At 35.5% G+C, this 16,787-nt stretch overlaps 1 protein-coding gene across 1 annotated transcript in view; it reads right to left on the bottom strand.

The window, feature by feature from the left end:
• The window catches only part of LOC132747750 (FAD-dependent oxidoreductase domain-containing protein 1-like), a 30,040-nt gene extending 14,794 nt beyond the window's left edge, over window positions 1-15,246 (bottom strand). The window contains exons 1-5 of the mRNA XM_060737244.1: window positions 15,159-15,246; window positions 13,456-13,648; window positions 12,018-12,213; window positions 3,732-3,861; window positions 1,760-1,859 (exon numbers count right to left, since the gene is read on the bottom strand). Coding sequence (XP_060593227.1) covers window positions 1,760-1,859; window positions 3,732-3,861; window positions 12,018-12,213; window positions 13,456-13,625 — 596 coding nt within the window. The 5' untranslated portion in view covers window positions 13,626-13,648; window positions 15,159-15,246. The remainder of the gene's footprint in view (window positions 1-1,759; window positions 1,860-3,731; window positions 3,862-12,017; window positions 12,214-13,455; window positions 13,649-15,158) is intronic.
• Window positions 15,247-16,787: the final 1,541 nt, after the last annotated feature.

Below are 16,787 nucleotides of genomic sequence, written 5' to 3'. Positions count from 1 at the left end.
TCATAGCACATGTATTTAGGACATGATCATATAATTTATAGGACATGGTCATTGCAAAAGTTTACAGGACATGGTCAAAGCACATGTATTTAGGACATGATCATATAATTTATAGGACATGTTTGTTGCACAAGTTTATAGGACATGGACATAGCACAAGTTTATAGGAAATGGACATAGCACAAGTGTATAGGACATGGTTATTCTACAAGTTTATAGGACATGCTCATAGCACAAGTATTTAGGACATGGTCATTAATTGATAGGACATGGTTGTTGCACAAGTTTATAGGACAGGGTTATAGCACAAGTTTAAAAGACATGGTTATAGCACAAGTTTATAGGACATGGTCACAGCGCAAAGTACAGTAGAACTTCGGTAAGTCGAAGTTGGAGGGACTTGCGTAAAAACTTCGACACATCTGGACTTCGACTCATGAATCGTTCTGAATTCCATGACAAAATTTCAATCTGTGACTAGCCCTAATTATAAGATATATAACGTAACCTATTTCATGTTTTCTTTCATTTATTAATCTGATATTTTACTTTATGCAATGATAAATATGACATGTTAATTACTTTTTCATGGCTTATGATTTGAACTACCTGTTGACGTAAACAATGAAGTTACAAAAGGCGTAACAATTCGAAAGGGCAATAACTTAACCAGCTTATAGTAAATATTTTAGCGTGTGATTAACACGCGACACCGGGTCACGAAGTATGTTTGTTCTTACTGTTTACATGTAACTTTCAAATACCGCTACGGCAATTAAATTAGTAACGATTAAAGCATTTTTTCACACATTTAAACGCATTCAAAGGTTGTTTGAACACTTGGCTGTGTAATTAACACGTGTCACTTAAGTTGATCGGAAATCGTCTTCGCGGCAAGAAAAGGTGTGAAAAATGTCTCGAGATCGAAGGTGTCAAAATAATCGAAGGACTTCGACTTATTTGTGGTAAAGTGTACTAGATTTATTCTATACGGACCATGAAAAAACTTCGACACATCGAAAAATTCGACACATAAAATCTCGACTCATAAATAGGTTTTTATATGGAATATATAAGAGAAAAAATCGGGACTTTCATTTTACTTCGACACATCGAGAAAATCGACTAATCGAAGTTCGACTCATAGAAGTTCTACTGTATATAGGCAATGGTCATAGCATAGGCTAAATCAACATGCTCACACTTACTAATGTATAAAGGACATGTTTTTTGCATAATGGTTATAGGATAGGATTATAGTATAATAAGCTCATAATACACACTTAATGGACATGCTTATAAAACTAAAAAATGTTTGTAGGTGATGCTCATAGGACATCCTCAAATATCCATAAATGTTCAAAGGACTATCATGTTCCTAGGACATACATGTTCTGATAGACATGTTCTTTTAACATGCTTACAGGACATTCTTATTGGACGTGGTTATAGGACATGCTAACTGGACATGCATTTGGGGTTTGCCCATTCAACATACTTTTAGGCCTTTCTGATAGGACATATTAATTGGAAATGCTCATAGGCAATATTCATTGAGCATGCACATAGGACATGCATGTACTTGTAGCACATGCTCATGGCACATGCTCATGTAAGAAGTCCATGCACATTTGAAAAGTATGCAGGGCATAAAAATGATTTTTTTCCTATATGTTTGACAAAACCAAAATCTCTTCATAAAAACTATTCAAGGGGTCTACATAAAACTATTGTTATTCTACCCCATTATTCAACTTACCTCTGCATTTTAACACAACTCTCTAAGAACTCCACTCTGTCTCCAGGAGCCAGAAACAGGTAACCTTGGTGATGAAAACACACCTCAGGTGGGTCCTGATCTGTTCAGATAAAGCAGATTAAAGATTAATGTCATCCTTTTTCTTTCCAAAAGCTCTCAAAAAGAATATACATGTACATCTGTTTACACATATTACATTTTTAGTTTGATTGTGTATGAATTAAAGCTTCACACCTCCATATGAGCCAAAATATGTCAATAAAATCAAACTTTTGAAAAATGTACTTACATTGTTAGAAAAGTTAAAATACTCCAGATTCAAGTAATTGTGCAATTTTCGACTGATTTTTTTTCAGTAAAATGTAGCTCAGATATATTTCTACTGCGTTACTAACCCAGAAGGCCCTATTTCAGAAAATTTTAACTCTGATAATTTACATGGGTTTAAAGTGCCATTGATAATGTGCAAATTGCTTTCTTTTGGTTTCTTGACGATATTTTCACTTAAACACATTTTCAAATTTTTCATGAAAATAAGCATGAATCTGGCGGCGTGCTGCTTTAAGCTATAAGCTCACAGACACACTCTCGTAGTTGTCCATAGAACCAACAAGTACTAAGCAATTAATGTAAAAAAAGTTCATAGCTCAAGGCAGCATTTTTCAACTAGCATCCAGCAATATTTCCAACAATCAGCCAGCAATCCTAAGAAAACTTCATCAAGTCTGACCAACCAGCATTGAAAACACTTGAATATATCTTTGATTTTACATATAAGTTACAACTGTTTTTCAAGTTTTGAACCTTAATAAAAAAAAATTCATGTTTTTTTGTTTCAAGGTGTAAAGTCAAACCCATACTGCCTGCAAAAGGTCACATAGTACTTCCCAGCTGGAGGAGTAAAATGTCAGAAATAATCAGGGACCTTCTTAATAAATATTTTTCAGTATTACACTCCTAAATTTGTGAAATGGACTTCTTGAATGCTGGGCAGTCCTTTGTTATTCTAATTGCATAATGTTAAAATTTATCAGTGATCAGGCTAGAATAATTATGTTAAGATTCACTAAATCACTAACCGGAGTCAGAATATTTGTCTTTTAAAAAAAGATTTAATTTTTTACTATATGCATATCACGAAAATCAATGACCCCCCCCCCCCTGGGTGGTGCCAATTTTGACCCCAGGGCTTTATTTCTATCAAATTGGTAGACACTTACTAGAAGATGTTTCATGCTAAATATCTAAGCTCTATCACTTTGGGATTTTTTAAGAAGCATTTTTTGTTTTTACTATATAAATATTAGGAAAATCAATGAGCCCTGGGGAAGGGCCAATTTTGACCCTGGGGCTTTGATTTGAACAAAACTTGGTAGACACCCACTAGAAATTGTTTCTTGCTTAATATCTAAGCTCTAGCTATTGGGAGTTTATAATAGTTTTTACTTACATACATGAGGAAAATCAATGACCCCCTGGGTGGGGCAAATTTTGACCCAGGGCTTTTATTTGAACAAACTTGGAAAAAACTCACTCAAATATTTTAAGTTTTTTCTTTTGGTTGTCATGACAACCAGAATTTTGCATGGAATTTAATTCTTTGAAAATTTTTTAAAGGTGACCACCAAAGGAACATTCCTGTGAAATTTGGTTGGAATTGGCTTACCAGTTTATGAGGAGATGTTGTTTAAGAAAAACGTTTATGGATGAACGACAGATTATGGACATAAAGCAATCACAAAAGCTCACCTTTGTCACAGGTGAGCTAAAAAATACAGCAGGTAAAGGGTTTAATTTAACAATTGTCACAGGGTTAGACCAGTGAGCTGTCTGACAGGGACTCGAACCCTGAGTACCCACAGAATACTATCTAACAACAGAAATAGGACACTAAGGTCTTACACATCCTCTCTTCAATTTTTTTATAGTAATCAGTTTTATACACTTATACAATGGTAATGAAATGATTTACCATAAACACTGAGGTGTTCCTTGTAGTGCTTGAGAAAATCTGAGGTAAACATGGACATTTGTACATTTTCAGGTATTGAAAACTGGTGTCTAATCCCACCACAGGACAGCATCGATGAGGCCCTTGTATACTGAAATATATCAATCAATATGAGCTGCGTCATGACAAAACCGTCATAGTGCCTTTGCGACCAGCATGGATCCAGACCAGCCTCCGCATCTATGCTGTTGCTATCAGCTTCTCTACTTGTTATAGGGTTTGTAAATGAACAGCATGGATCCTGATCAGACTGCACGGATGAGCAGGCTGGTCTGGATCAATGCTGGTTGCAAACCCATTATGTTGGTTTTGTCATGATGCGGCTCAACTATGTTTTCATAGTACTGAGATTTTGTAATGTCAAACATGGTGTTTACTTTATCTCATAACACCACTGCCGCAAATATATGATTTATTGTCAATTGTCATTGAAGACAGCATTTGAGCAGTATTATAAATTTGTCAGTTATATGGGTTGGTCTCAACTTTTAAATAAACATGAATCTGACATAATATAGCTGGTTTTTGCTATATTAATGCTTTATGGCTTACAAATGTTAATAAACGACCATATAACCAGCATAGAATTTTTAAACCTATATTAAACTATTGTTGTACAGTCATGTATCATGTAAAATCATGATAAATTGTTTGTAACATCAATTTTCATTGGATAATTTATGTAACTATATTCATTGCAATCTATATACACGGCTGCTGTTATTTTCATTTTTCTTCAAATAAAAAGAATTGTGGAGAGTCTTAATATATAAGCTTACAAATGGTTATATCACTAGATGTAAAGATTTTTGATAGGTTATATGGCCCTATATAAATTGTTGTTTGTATAATATAACCCGAGCTGCTAGGCGAGGGTAACTGCAAACAGCCATTTATATACGGCCATATAAGATGTCAGGAACCTTTATGATGAATTTAAAGTACATGTACATCAAGGAACTCCACTGAGGTTATAATAATAATAATAATAATAACAAGATATGTTTGTAAAACATGTATGCCCCCTATCAGCAGCCAATTAGTCATGTGATAAGGTTGTTATTCATGACTTCTGACCCAGTGATCAAACAATTAATAAGGGTTATAAAGTATCTACTGGTCATGACCTTGACCTTTGACCCCTTGACCCAAAACTCAATAGGGGTCATCTGCTGGTCACGACCAATCATCACACAAAGTTTGAAGTTCCTAGGCCTAGGCGTTTTTAGTAAATTGATCAGAAACCGTTTTTATCTACAAGGTCAATGTGACCTTGACCTTTGACCCATTGACCCCAAAATCAATAGGGGTCATCTGCTGGTCATGACCAATCACCATGCCAAGTTTGAAGTTCCTAGGCCTAAGGGTTCTCTTATTATTGATCGGAAACCGTTTTAACATACAAGGTCAATGTGACCTTGACCTCTGACCCCAAAATCAATAGGGGTCATCTGCTGGTCATGACCAATCACCATGCCAAGTTTGAAGTTCTTAGGCAGAAGCGTTCTTTAGTTATTGATCAGAAACTGTTTTTACTTACAAGGTCATTGTGACCTTGACCTTTGACCCCTTGATCCCAAAATCAATAGGAGTAATCTGCTGGTCATGACAAATCACCATACCAAGTTTGAAGTTCCTAGGCCTAAGCAATCTTGAGTTATTGTTCAGAAACCGTTTTTTACTTACAAGGTCAATGTGACCTTGACCTTTGACCCTTTCGCCTAAAACTCAATAGGGGTCATCTGCTGGTCATGACCAATCATCACACAAAGTTTGAAGTTCCTAGGCCTAAGCTTTTTTAGTTAATTGATCGGAAACCGTTTTTACCTACAAGGTCAATGTGACCTTGACCTTTGACCCCAAAATCAATAGGTCATCTGCTGGTCATGACCAATCACCATACCAAGTTTGAAGTTCCTAGGCATAAGGGTTCTTAAGTTTTTGATCGGAAAGCATTTTTACCTACAAGGTCAATGTGACCTTGCCCTTTAACCCCTTAACCCCAAAATCAATAAGGGTCATCTGCTGGTCATGACAAATCACCATACCAAGTTTGAAGTTACTAGGCCTAAGGGTTCTTTAGTTATTGATTGGAAACCGTTTTTACCAAAGAGGTCAATGTGACCTTGACCTTTAACCCCTTGACCCAAAAATCAATAGGGGTCATCTACTGATCATGACCAATCAACATCTAAAGTTTGAAGTGCCTAGGCCTAAGGGTTCTTTCATTATTGATCGGAAACTGTTTTTACCTACAAGGTCAATGTGACCTTGACCTTTGACCCCTTAACGCCAAAATCAATAGGGGTCATCTGATTGGTCATAACCAATCACCATACCAAGTTTGAAGTTCCTAGGCCTAAGGGTTCTTTTGTTATTGATCAGAAACCGTTTTTACTTACAAGGTCAATGTGACCTTGACCTTTGACCCTTGACCCTAAAATTAAAAGGGGTCATTTACTGATCATGACCAATCAACATACCAAGTTTGAAGTTCCTAGGCCTTAACGTTCTTTAGTTATTGATCGGAAACCGTTTTTGCTTTCAAGGTCAATGTGACCTTGACCTTTGACCCCTTGACCCCAAAATCAATAGGGGTCATCTACTGATCATGACCAATCACCATACCAAGTTTGAAGTTCCTAGGCCTTAAGGTTCTTTAGTTATTGATCGGAAACCGTTTTTGCTTACAAGGTCAATGTGACCTTGACCTTTGACCCCTTGACCCCAAAATCAATAGGGGTCATATACTGATCAAGACCAATCACCATACCAAGTTTGAAGTTCCTAGGCCTTAAGGTTCTTTAGTTATTGATCGGAAACCGTTTTTGCTTTCAAGGTCAATGTGACCTTGACCTTTGACCCCTTGACCCCAAAATCAATAGGGGTCATCTACTGGTCATGACCAATCACCATACCAAGTTTGAAGTTTCTAGGCCTTAAGGTTCTTTAGTTATTGATCGGAAACCGTTTTTGCTTTCAAGGTCAATGTGACCTTGACCTTTGACCCCTTGACCCCAAAATCAATAGGGGTCATCTACTGGTCATGACCAATCACCATACCAAGTTTGAAGTTCCTAGGCCTAAGGGTTCTTTAGTTATCACTCGGAAACCATTTGGTCTACGGACCGACGGACTGACGGACCGACAACTGCAAAGCAATATACCCCCTTTTCTTCGAAATGGGGGCATAATAAAGACTTTATTTAAAGAGGCAACATAGTTGGGCATGCCCAGTCTTCCCTATGAGCCTCTATCAAATATACAATGTACATAATATAAACATTTACAAACAAAAGGTATGATAAACAACAACATAATTACAAATACAACATAGTTAAGAAACATGTAAAATGAAAATCTAGGGAAAAAACATTATATAAGAATATAATAATTATGCCCCCATTTCGAAGAAAAGGGGGTATATTGCTTTGCACTTGTCGGTCCGTCGGTCTGTTGGTCCGTAGACCAAATGGTTTCCGAGTGATAACTAAAGAACCCTTAGGCCTAGGAACTTCAAACTTGGTATGGTGATTGGTCATGACCAGTAGATGACCCCTATTGATTTTGGGGTCAGGGGGTCAAAGGTCAAGGTCACATTGACCTTGAAAGCAAAAACGGTTTCCGATCATTAACTAAAGAACCTTAAGGCCTAGGAACTTCAAACTTGGTATGGTGATTGGTCATGACCAGTAGATGACCCCTATTGATTTTGGGGTCAGGGGGTCAAAGGTCAAGGTCACATTGACCTTGTAAGCAAAAACGGTTTCCGATCAATAACTAAAGAACCTTAAGGCCTAGGAACTTCAAACTTGGTATGGTGATTGGTCATGATCAGTAGATGACCCCTATTGATTTTGGGGTCAAAGGTCAAGGTCACATTGACCTTGTAGGTAAAAACGGTTTCCGATCAATAACTAAAGAACCTTAAGGCCTAGGAACTTCAAACTTGGTATGGTGATTGGTCATGATCAGTAGATGACCCCTATTGATTTGGGTCAAGGGATCAAAGGTCAAGGTCACATTGACCCTATAGGTAAAAACGGTTTCCGATCAATAACTAAAGAACCTTAAAGGCCTAGGAACTTCAAACTTGGTATTGTGATTGGTCATGATCAGTAGATGACCCCTATTGATTTTGGGGTCAAGGTGTCAAAGGTCAAGGTCACATTGACCTTGTAGGTAAAAACGGTTTCCGATCAATAACTAAAGAACCTTAAGGCCTAGGAACTTCAAACTTGGTATGGTGATTGGTCATGATCAGTAGATGACCCCTATTGATTTTGGGGTCAAAGGTCAAGGTCACATTGACCTTGTAGGTAAAAACGGTTTCCAATCAATAACTAAAGAAACCTTGAGGCCTAGGAACTTCAAACTTGGTATAATGATTGGTCATGATCAGTAGATGACCCCTATTGATTTTGGGGTCAAGGGGTCAAAGGTCAAGGTCACATTGACCTTGTAAGTAAAAACGGTTTCCGATCATTAACTAAAGAACCTTAAGGCCTAGGAACTTCAAACTTGGTATGGTGATTGGTCATGACCAGTAGATGACCCCTATTGATTTTGGGGTCAGGGGGTCAAAGGTCAAGGTCACATTGACCTTGTAAGCAAAAACGGTTTCCGATCAATAACTAAAGAACCTTAAGGCCTAGGAACTTCAAACTTGGTATGGTGATTGGTCATGATCAGTAGATGACCCCTATTGATTTTGGAGTCAAAGGTCAAGGTCACATTGACCTTGTAGGTAAAAACGGTTTCCGATCAATAACTAAAGAACCTTAAGGCCTAGGAACTTCAAACTTGGTATGGTGATTGGTCATGATCAGTAGATGACCCCTATTGATTTTGGGGTCAAGGGATCAAAGGTCAAGGTCACATTGACCCTGTAGGTAAAAACGGTTTCCGATCAATAACTAAAGAACCTTAAGGCCTAGGAACTTCAAACTTGGTATTGTGATTGGTCATGATCAGTAGATGACCCCTATTGATTTTGGGGTCAAGGTGTCAAAGGTCAAGGTCACATTGACCTTGTAGGTAAAAACGGTTTCCGATCAATAACTAAAGAACCTTAAGGCCTAGGAACTTCAAACTTGGTATGGTGATTGGTCATGATCAGTAGATGACCCCTATTGATTTTGGGGTCAAGGGATCAAAGGTCAAGGTCACATTGACCTTGTAGGTAAAAACGGTTTCCGATCAATAACTAAAGAACCTTAAGGCCTAGGAACTTCAAACTTGGTATGGTGATTGGTTATGACCAATCAGATGACCCCTATTGATTTTGGCGTTAAGGGGTCAAAGGTCAAGGTCACATTGACCTTGTAGGTAAAAACGGTTTCCGATCAATAATGAAAGAACCCTTAGGCCTAGGGACTTCAAACTTGAGATGGTGATTGGTCATGATCAGTAGATGACCCCTATTGATTTTGGGGTCAAAGGTCAAGGTCACATTGACCTCTTAGGTAAAAACGGTTTCTGATCAATAACTAAAGAACCCTTAGGCCTAGGAACTTCAAACTTGGTATGGTGATTGGTCATGACCAGCAGATGACCCCTATTGATTTTGGGGTTAAGGGGTTAAAGGGCAAGGTCACATTGACCTTGTAGGTAAAAATGCTTTCCGATCAATAACTTAAGAACCCGTATGCCTAGGAACTTCAAACTTGGTATGGTGATTGGACATGACCAGCAGATGACCTATAGATTTTGGGGTCAAGGGGTCAAAGGTCAAGGTCACATTGACCTTGTAGGTAAAAACGGTTTCTGATCAATTGACAAAAAACGCTTAGGCCTAGGAACTTCAAACTTTGTGTGATGATTGGTCATGACCAGCAGATGACCCCTATTGAGTTTAAGGTGAAGGGGTCAAAGGTCAAGGTCACATTGACCTTGTAAGTAAAAACGGTTTCTGATCAATAACTCAAGAAAGCTTAGGCCTAGGAACTTCAAACTTGGTATGGTGATTTGTCATGACCAGCAGATTACTCCTATTGATGTTGGGATCAAGGGGTCAAAGGTCAAGGTCACAATGACCTTGTAAGTAAAAACGGTTTCTGATCAATAACTAAAGAACGCTTTGGCCTAGGAACTTCAAACTTGGCATGGTGATTGGTCATGACCAGCAGATGACCCCTATTGATTTTGGGGTCAAAGGTCAAGGTCACATTGACCTTGTATGTTAAAACGGTTTCCGATCAATAATAAGAGAACCCTTAGGCCTAGGAACTTCAAACTTGGCATGGTGATTGGTCATGACCAGCAGATGACTCCTATTGATTTTGGGGTCAAGGGGTCAAAGGTCAATGTCACATTGACCTTTTAGGTAAAAACGGTTTCTGATCAATTTACTTAAAACGCTAGGCCTAGGAACTTCAAACTTTGTATGATGATTGGTCGTGACCAGCAGATGACCCCTATTGAGTTTTGGGTCATGGGGTCAAAGGTCAAGGTCATGACCAGTAGATACTTTATAACCCTTATTAATTGTTTGATAACTGGGTCAGAAGTCATGCATAATAACCTTATCACATGACTAATTGGCTGCTGATAGGTGGCATACATGTTTTACAAACATATCTTGTTGCAATTCAGATATACATTTACCATTTTATAATACAACTTGATGTGTTTTATTCCCACCAGAGAACCACCATTTAAGATAATTATTTTTGAACGATTGTAAATTTGTGGAGTTTCTGATATCTAAGGGAAGAGAATTCCAAAGTTTTGACCCTGAGTATGATAAAGATTTTCTGCAGAACTCAAGTCTAGGTTTTGGGATTTGAAGTTGTTTTTGTTGATATGATCTTAAATGTGTATTTTCAGTGTAAGTAAAAAGATTTTGCATATAATCAGGGAGAAGATTGTTAAGGGACTAAAGCCTAAAACCATAAATTTTTAATTTCTCACATATATCAACTGGTGCACCTAAAACGGAAATATATACAAAAGATGATTAAGAAATATACCTAGAAATACACTGAAAAGTGTATGTTTGTGTTATTCTCAGTCCGATTTGAGTGAAATGCTTTTTAATTTTAGGTCATTTTTTACATTTAAAACAATTATTCTGGAAAAAAGAAGCGAGCTAATGATCTGAAATTTTGCACATAAATTGTTGGTATAGACCTACATCAGATGGAGTAATAATCTCAAAAAAATATTTCCAGTCCCGTCATGTCAAAAAATCTCAGTGGAGTTCCTTTAATAAACTGACAGCAGCCCTGTATATATAATAACTATATAAATGTCCTGATTAACTAATGAAAAACGACATGCACAAACATACTGACCCATATAACCTGTCAAAATTTATTACAACTGATGATAAATACATGGTTTAGTAAATAAATACTGTATCATAATGAAGGTATAATTATCAAGGCAAGATTCACAATCACACTAATTTATCTCAGTATGAATAATCAATTCAAATTAAAAATTACAAATATTAAATTTGCTGGCCTCTAAGTAAATATAATTTAAACAAGAGCCGTCAATACTGGTCAGGGTGCTCAACTCGTCACAGCGCTTGATAGTAAGACAAGAGCCCAGATAATGTAGGTATTTACAAATAAGAGGAACATTATATTCCAAATACATGATTACTATGGCAACGAGTTTTGGATACTCACCAAACAATTTTATAATTCACTTAAGATCAAATTTCATTCAAGTCAGAGATATGAGTCTTGGAAAGTGAACTGTATTTATCCATTTTTATCCAAGTGAATACTAAAACTTTAACCAAGAATTTCAAAGTTCACAATGGGCCATAATTCAGTCATAATTCAGTCATAACTCATACCATAGTTATGGGCCCCCACCCCTGAATCTTTACAATGTATTTTTGCATAGTCTGAGGCATTTGATGATTTCAGATAATTTATGTAGAATTTAAGTGCAATATGCCAGCATAATTTCTTTTTTATTTCGTTTTAATTTAAGTCGCACCAAAACAATTCATAAGAGGTCATGTGACTACTTTTCCAGTTTTATTGGTGGAGAAAGACCTCAGGCACTTGAGTAGTAGAACCACCAACATTCCATAAGCTAGCTGAATTTTAAGTCCCTTGCAGAAATTTGAAACTGTCAGTGGTAAGGGGGCAAGTACTTTGAAATCAACAGCTTTAACCAATAGACCACAGAAGCACCCACTTTCACTATTCAAAACACTTTGTAACTTCTCATCAAAATCAGCACTAATCTCAAGAAGCACATTTTTCATACAAGTATATTTCTTACAGAATAATCCCTCTCTATGACTGTAACATTGTACAGTTTTGACGACTGACTGGAAAGGAAATACGCCACAGCGGCTCCGACCAATCCACCTCCCATTATGACAATATCTGTGTGGCGAGGTATCGGAAGTTCTGTAGTACTTGTCTGCCTTTGAAATATTGGCTTTATATCCTCCAACAAAATGTCTGTCACATTTCTGAAATGTCAGTACATCATACTTATTTATTACAATAACAAGCTTTATCAATATCAAATCAAGCTCATTTAAGTTCAAGAGGAATCTATTTTTGTAGCTTATAATTTCAAGTTTTTTCACATACCATTAGTTTTGTGAAAATGTTCAAAACATTCAAAAACGTTCCCTGTAAATGACATATCAATGTACCTGTATTACTGACCAACGAGTTTCATTAGATGACCTATAAATTTTGTGAAAATGACCAAATAGTTTATGTAAAGCCTGAAAAGGCACCAATTAATTTTCAATGATAATGTCCAATAACTTTAGTGTGAATGTCCCCCCCAAATTTTGTGAAAATGATTCACCTGATTAATGTAAATGACCATTAAGAAATTTAAATGGATGAACAAAAAAAATACCTGAACTTAATTTATTTATAAAATATTTCCTTACCAGTAAAATGAACCTTTAGTAAGACAGGGTGTAACTTCTAAACAAAAATTGACAAAAATTTGCTAAGACTGTAATTTTTTTTCAATGGACTGTTGATAAACCTATAAGACAAGGTGCACTGTATAACCTCCTGAATCTAAAGGCCAAAATCCTGTCTCATACACAAATAAATATGGTAGGACAGTTTGAAAGAAATAATATATCTTCATATTGTAAAACCGACAGCATAATTTTATGTATCGTCACCTTAGTGCAGTAACATGTTATATCCTTCTAAATTTAATAGTAGATAACCAGTTATTGCAATAAGTTGACGATATGGTCAGGTGTATTACATGGGTGTACAAATTAAAAAATATTCAGAAAACCAGTCCTGAAAACCCTGAATTTAGTGCTATTTCAAATGGTTTTAAATAGAAAAAGAGAGCTTTCCGGAATAGAGAAAACTTAATTTTAGGCAAAAATGCATGAAAACTTCATGTAAACTTGTACCAATGTTTATTTAAAGCATCATCACCTTGCTCCCATAATCCATGGCCGAGTGGTTTAGGTCGTTAACTTCAAATCACCTGCCCTCACCGGTTTGGGTTCCAATCCAAACAGGGACTTTGGATTCTTTCATGTGAGGAAGCTATCCAGCTAGCTTACAGAACGTCGGTGGTACTACTCAGGTGCCCATTCGTGCCTGAAATAATGCACTGAAGGGCACCTGAGGTCTTCCTCCACCAGTAAAGCTGGAACGTCGCGATATGACCTATACTGTGTCGATGTGACGTAAACCCAAAAACAAAACAAAACAAAAACCTTGCTTCCCCTCCAGGTGGTATATATTCTCTCTCTTGCTGTTCACCTATTTCATTCTTTTGCTTGGAGGTTTGATTCTCTGACGACTTGTCACAAAGCCTCCTTGTAAACAATGTCAGCTGGGAATGCAGTCTTTTCAAAGACACCCTTCTTCTCATGCAAAGATTCATCTTTATAAGTCTTATACCTTTTTCTGTAAAATAAAATTTTCAGTATTAAAACAACAAAAACACACCAAAATGCTACACAATGAAACAGATTCAGCATAAAAATCAGTGGCAATCACCACTCATTAAATACATTTTCGACAATCCATGCATACTACTTGTTATGAATGTAGTTCAGTGGAATCAGTCTGGGTTTTCATTTTTTACTTTGAGATACAGATTTGCAAACAAAACACCAGATTTTGCCAACAGTTTTAATGGGGTTATTTAAATTTACATGCTGAAAATACAACTGACACTGACATTTGGAAATGGAGTTTAAAGTTTAAGTTAGCCAAGAAAACTGGAAAAAAAGTGACTTCTCTTATTAGGCAAAATATAGAGGTATATATTCACAAACGGAAATAAATAAATTTTAGCTTGTATAGATATTAGAAAATGTGTTTTGATATTGTATCGGATGATAAATAGTGATAATACATAATATACATTGATATTGAGATATTCAATGACAGCTCTAATGAAAACTTTTGATTAAATCAAGACAGGATCATGACGACATGAGTCATTTAACATAAAATGTATGCTTAAAAACAAGAGATGACTTGATATGTCCATATGACACTGACACAATAACATGGACTTAACTAGTCCTATAAATATGACGTCACTTTGAGATATGTTTGGTTCTGGGCAAAGCAACATTTGGGTTTGACCGACATAAACTATAACAAGCCTATAACGTCTGATACATATTGGACTAGGACTTAACAGCTGGCATTTATTTGTGACACCTTTCTTTTATGTTTTTTTTTTCTATAAATTCCCCTCTTTTCCCCACACTGTCCCCATTTAGTGGGGTTGTGTAACAAGTGACTGTAAGTATCTTACAAATGCATGTAAAAATAGGACAATTTATTTGGTAATTTAATTGCAAAATTTAATATTTGAAAAAGGAAAAAAATTGAATCAATAGTATATTAACTGATTAATCCTTAATCAAAGGGGTACGGCTCATTGAATGTTCACAAAATATGTATTTGATGGTAGAAAACATTTATCCTAAGTCAGAAATGAATTCTAAGTCCATTCCCATTACACTATATACTAATATATAGACCTTGTCTATATATTAGTATATAGTGTAATGGGAATGGATTTAGAATTCATTTCTGACTTAGGATAAATGTTTTCTACCATCAAATACATATTTTGTGAACATTCAATGAGCCGTACCCCTTTGTCCTTAATAAAAAATGATTAATGTTTTCTGTTTAGTTTTAAAATCTAAAGACATCAGTACATATTAACAGCTACTGTCAGTTTACACGACAACGAATATCAATACAAAATGGGTCGAAATAATTGTGTACGAATCTATGTCTCTGGCAAGCACGAGTGTAAATTTTACGGCTGTGTGTACGATGCCAACATTAACCATTAGCACCTTTATTTACTATAATGTTCCGCTCTTAGCATTAGCACTCTTATTCGTATTGCATTATCTTCCTGTGCCAAAAATAATTAAACACGTACCTTTAAGGTTGACAAAAACTCCGCAACCTACAATGTTATGTGAACTACATCACAAAACATGTGAAATACACATAAACTGATGACGTCACATGTTACTACACAAAGCTTTGTGGAAAGTGAAACTTGAAATGTGATTGATAAACGTGTTTTGGAGTAAAATGCAGGATTTTAGTGTATGCCAGAAGCATTTAGACGGAATAGGTTGATAGTTTTCCTCAATGATGATTTATTGTGTTGTCTTTTGTTGTATAAACTCGCTTGTGTATTAATTTTTCATTCAGGTAAGGATAAATTGATAGCAAATTAGGCGGGCACCTGTTATTTATGTACTAACTCTATTGATTCTTAAAGAATGTACTACAGTTCTATTAATAGAAATGTAAACATACACACAGTATTGCAATTGTTAAATAATAGTTTAGAACAATTCCAAAAGTTAAGGACCGAAAAATATTCAATCTGAATTATATTCTTTCTAAAGAATTGGAATTATTATATTCTGTATGTATAAGTGTATTCATTGTAATGAAACAGTAGAATTGTGTACTTTATTAATTTAATCTCAGTATCTGAAATAAAAAGTTTACAAAGCTGTCTTTCTAAAATATATTTATCCATATACATGACATGACTATATAAAAACTTGAAACTTTGTCAATAATTTCTGTGATGTCAGATTTAAAAAAAAAAGTTATAAAAAACACTTTATTAAAAAAATTTCTTATATTTTTCTTTTCTCTTTTTTTGTTTTAAAGAAAATCAGACATATCTTACATATATTTCATACCCGTTATATAATTGTTTAAATCTTAAGTTCCTGTGATCAGACTAAAAACTGATTTAAACAAATTCTTTTAGCTGCCTTGTATGATGATTTATTAAATCTACATGCCTCTAGATGGGCCTGGTATACTGCAATACTGCTTTATTGTAATTTGTATCATTATTATTTGTTAAAGGATGAATATAATTAATATATGAAGGAATATTACAGTAAGTCAAAGATCATAGCAAAATTTTAAGAAGTAAAGGGGGCTTAATTAATTCTGTTGACCACTTTCGTTTAATTGCCAACATAATAAATAATGTTATGTTACACTTCCATTGTTAAGAATTTGCATAGATCTGTCTTTATTAATTTCTGATGGTATTCATAATATTTGAAACATGACAAATTTTTTCATGGTTTTATAATATTTAATATGTAGGTCTACTCTGACCAAGACCCATAAAATTTCTACCTTGACTTTACAACAAATTATTTTATCCTTGCAAACATTGATAATTGCTGTATGGCTCTTTTACTGTCAACCAACAGTACTGAGCATTGGTGCACACAGTCTGTTTCTATGACACTATAGTTGTTGAATAGTACTAAGTCTGTATACACTTAAGAATTTTCCAGACCTTGGTCATGTATTGTATCTTACAAAAATTCACACAATTTCAAATATATACATGCTTGGTTAAATAAATAATTTAATATTTAGATTCATTTTTTTTAACAGAATGACTACTATGAGGCATAGGGAAAGAATTTTATCGCCACCTAGATTTCGTCGTCAAACAATAGGAATGGTATATAGTCCACCAAATAGCCAGAGTGTGCCTAACTCGGCTAGACATTCA

This window comes from Ruditapes philippinarum, unplaced genomic scaffold, assembly GCF_026571515.1.
Source record: "Ruditapes philippinarum isolate M1 unplaced genomic scaffold, ASM2657151v2 ctg3696_1_1_1_1, whole genome shotgun sequence".
In the NCBI taxonomy this organism is placed as follows: Eukaryota; Metazoa; Mollusca; class Bivalvia; order Venerida; family Veneridae; genus Ruditapes; species Ruditapes philippinarum.
This window is presented reverse-complemented; position numbering and strand designations above follow the sequence as displayed.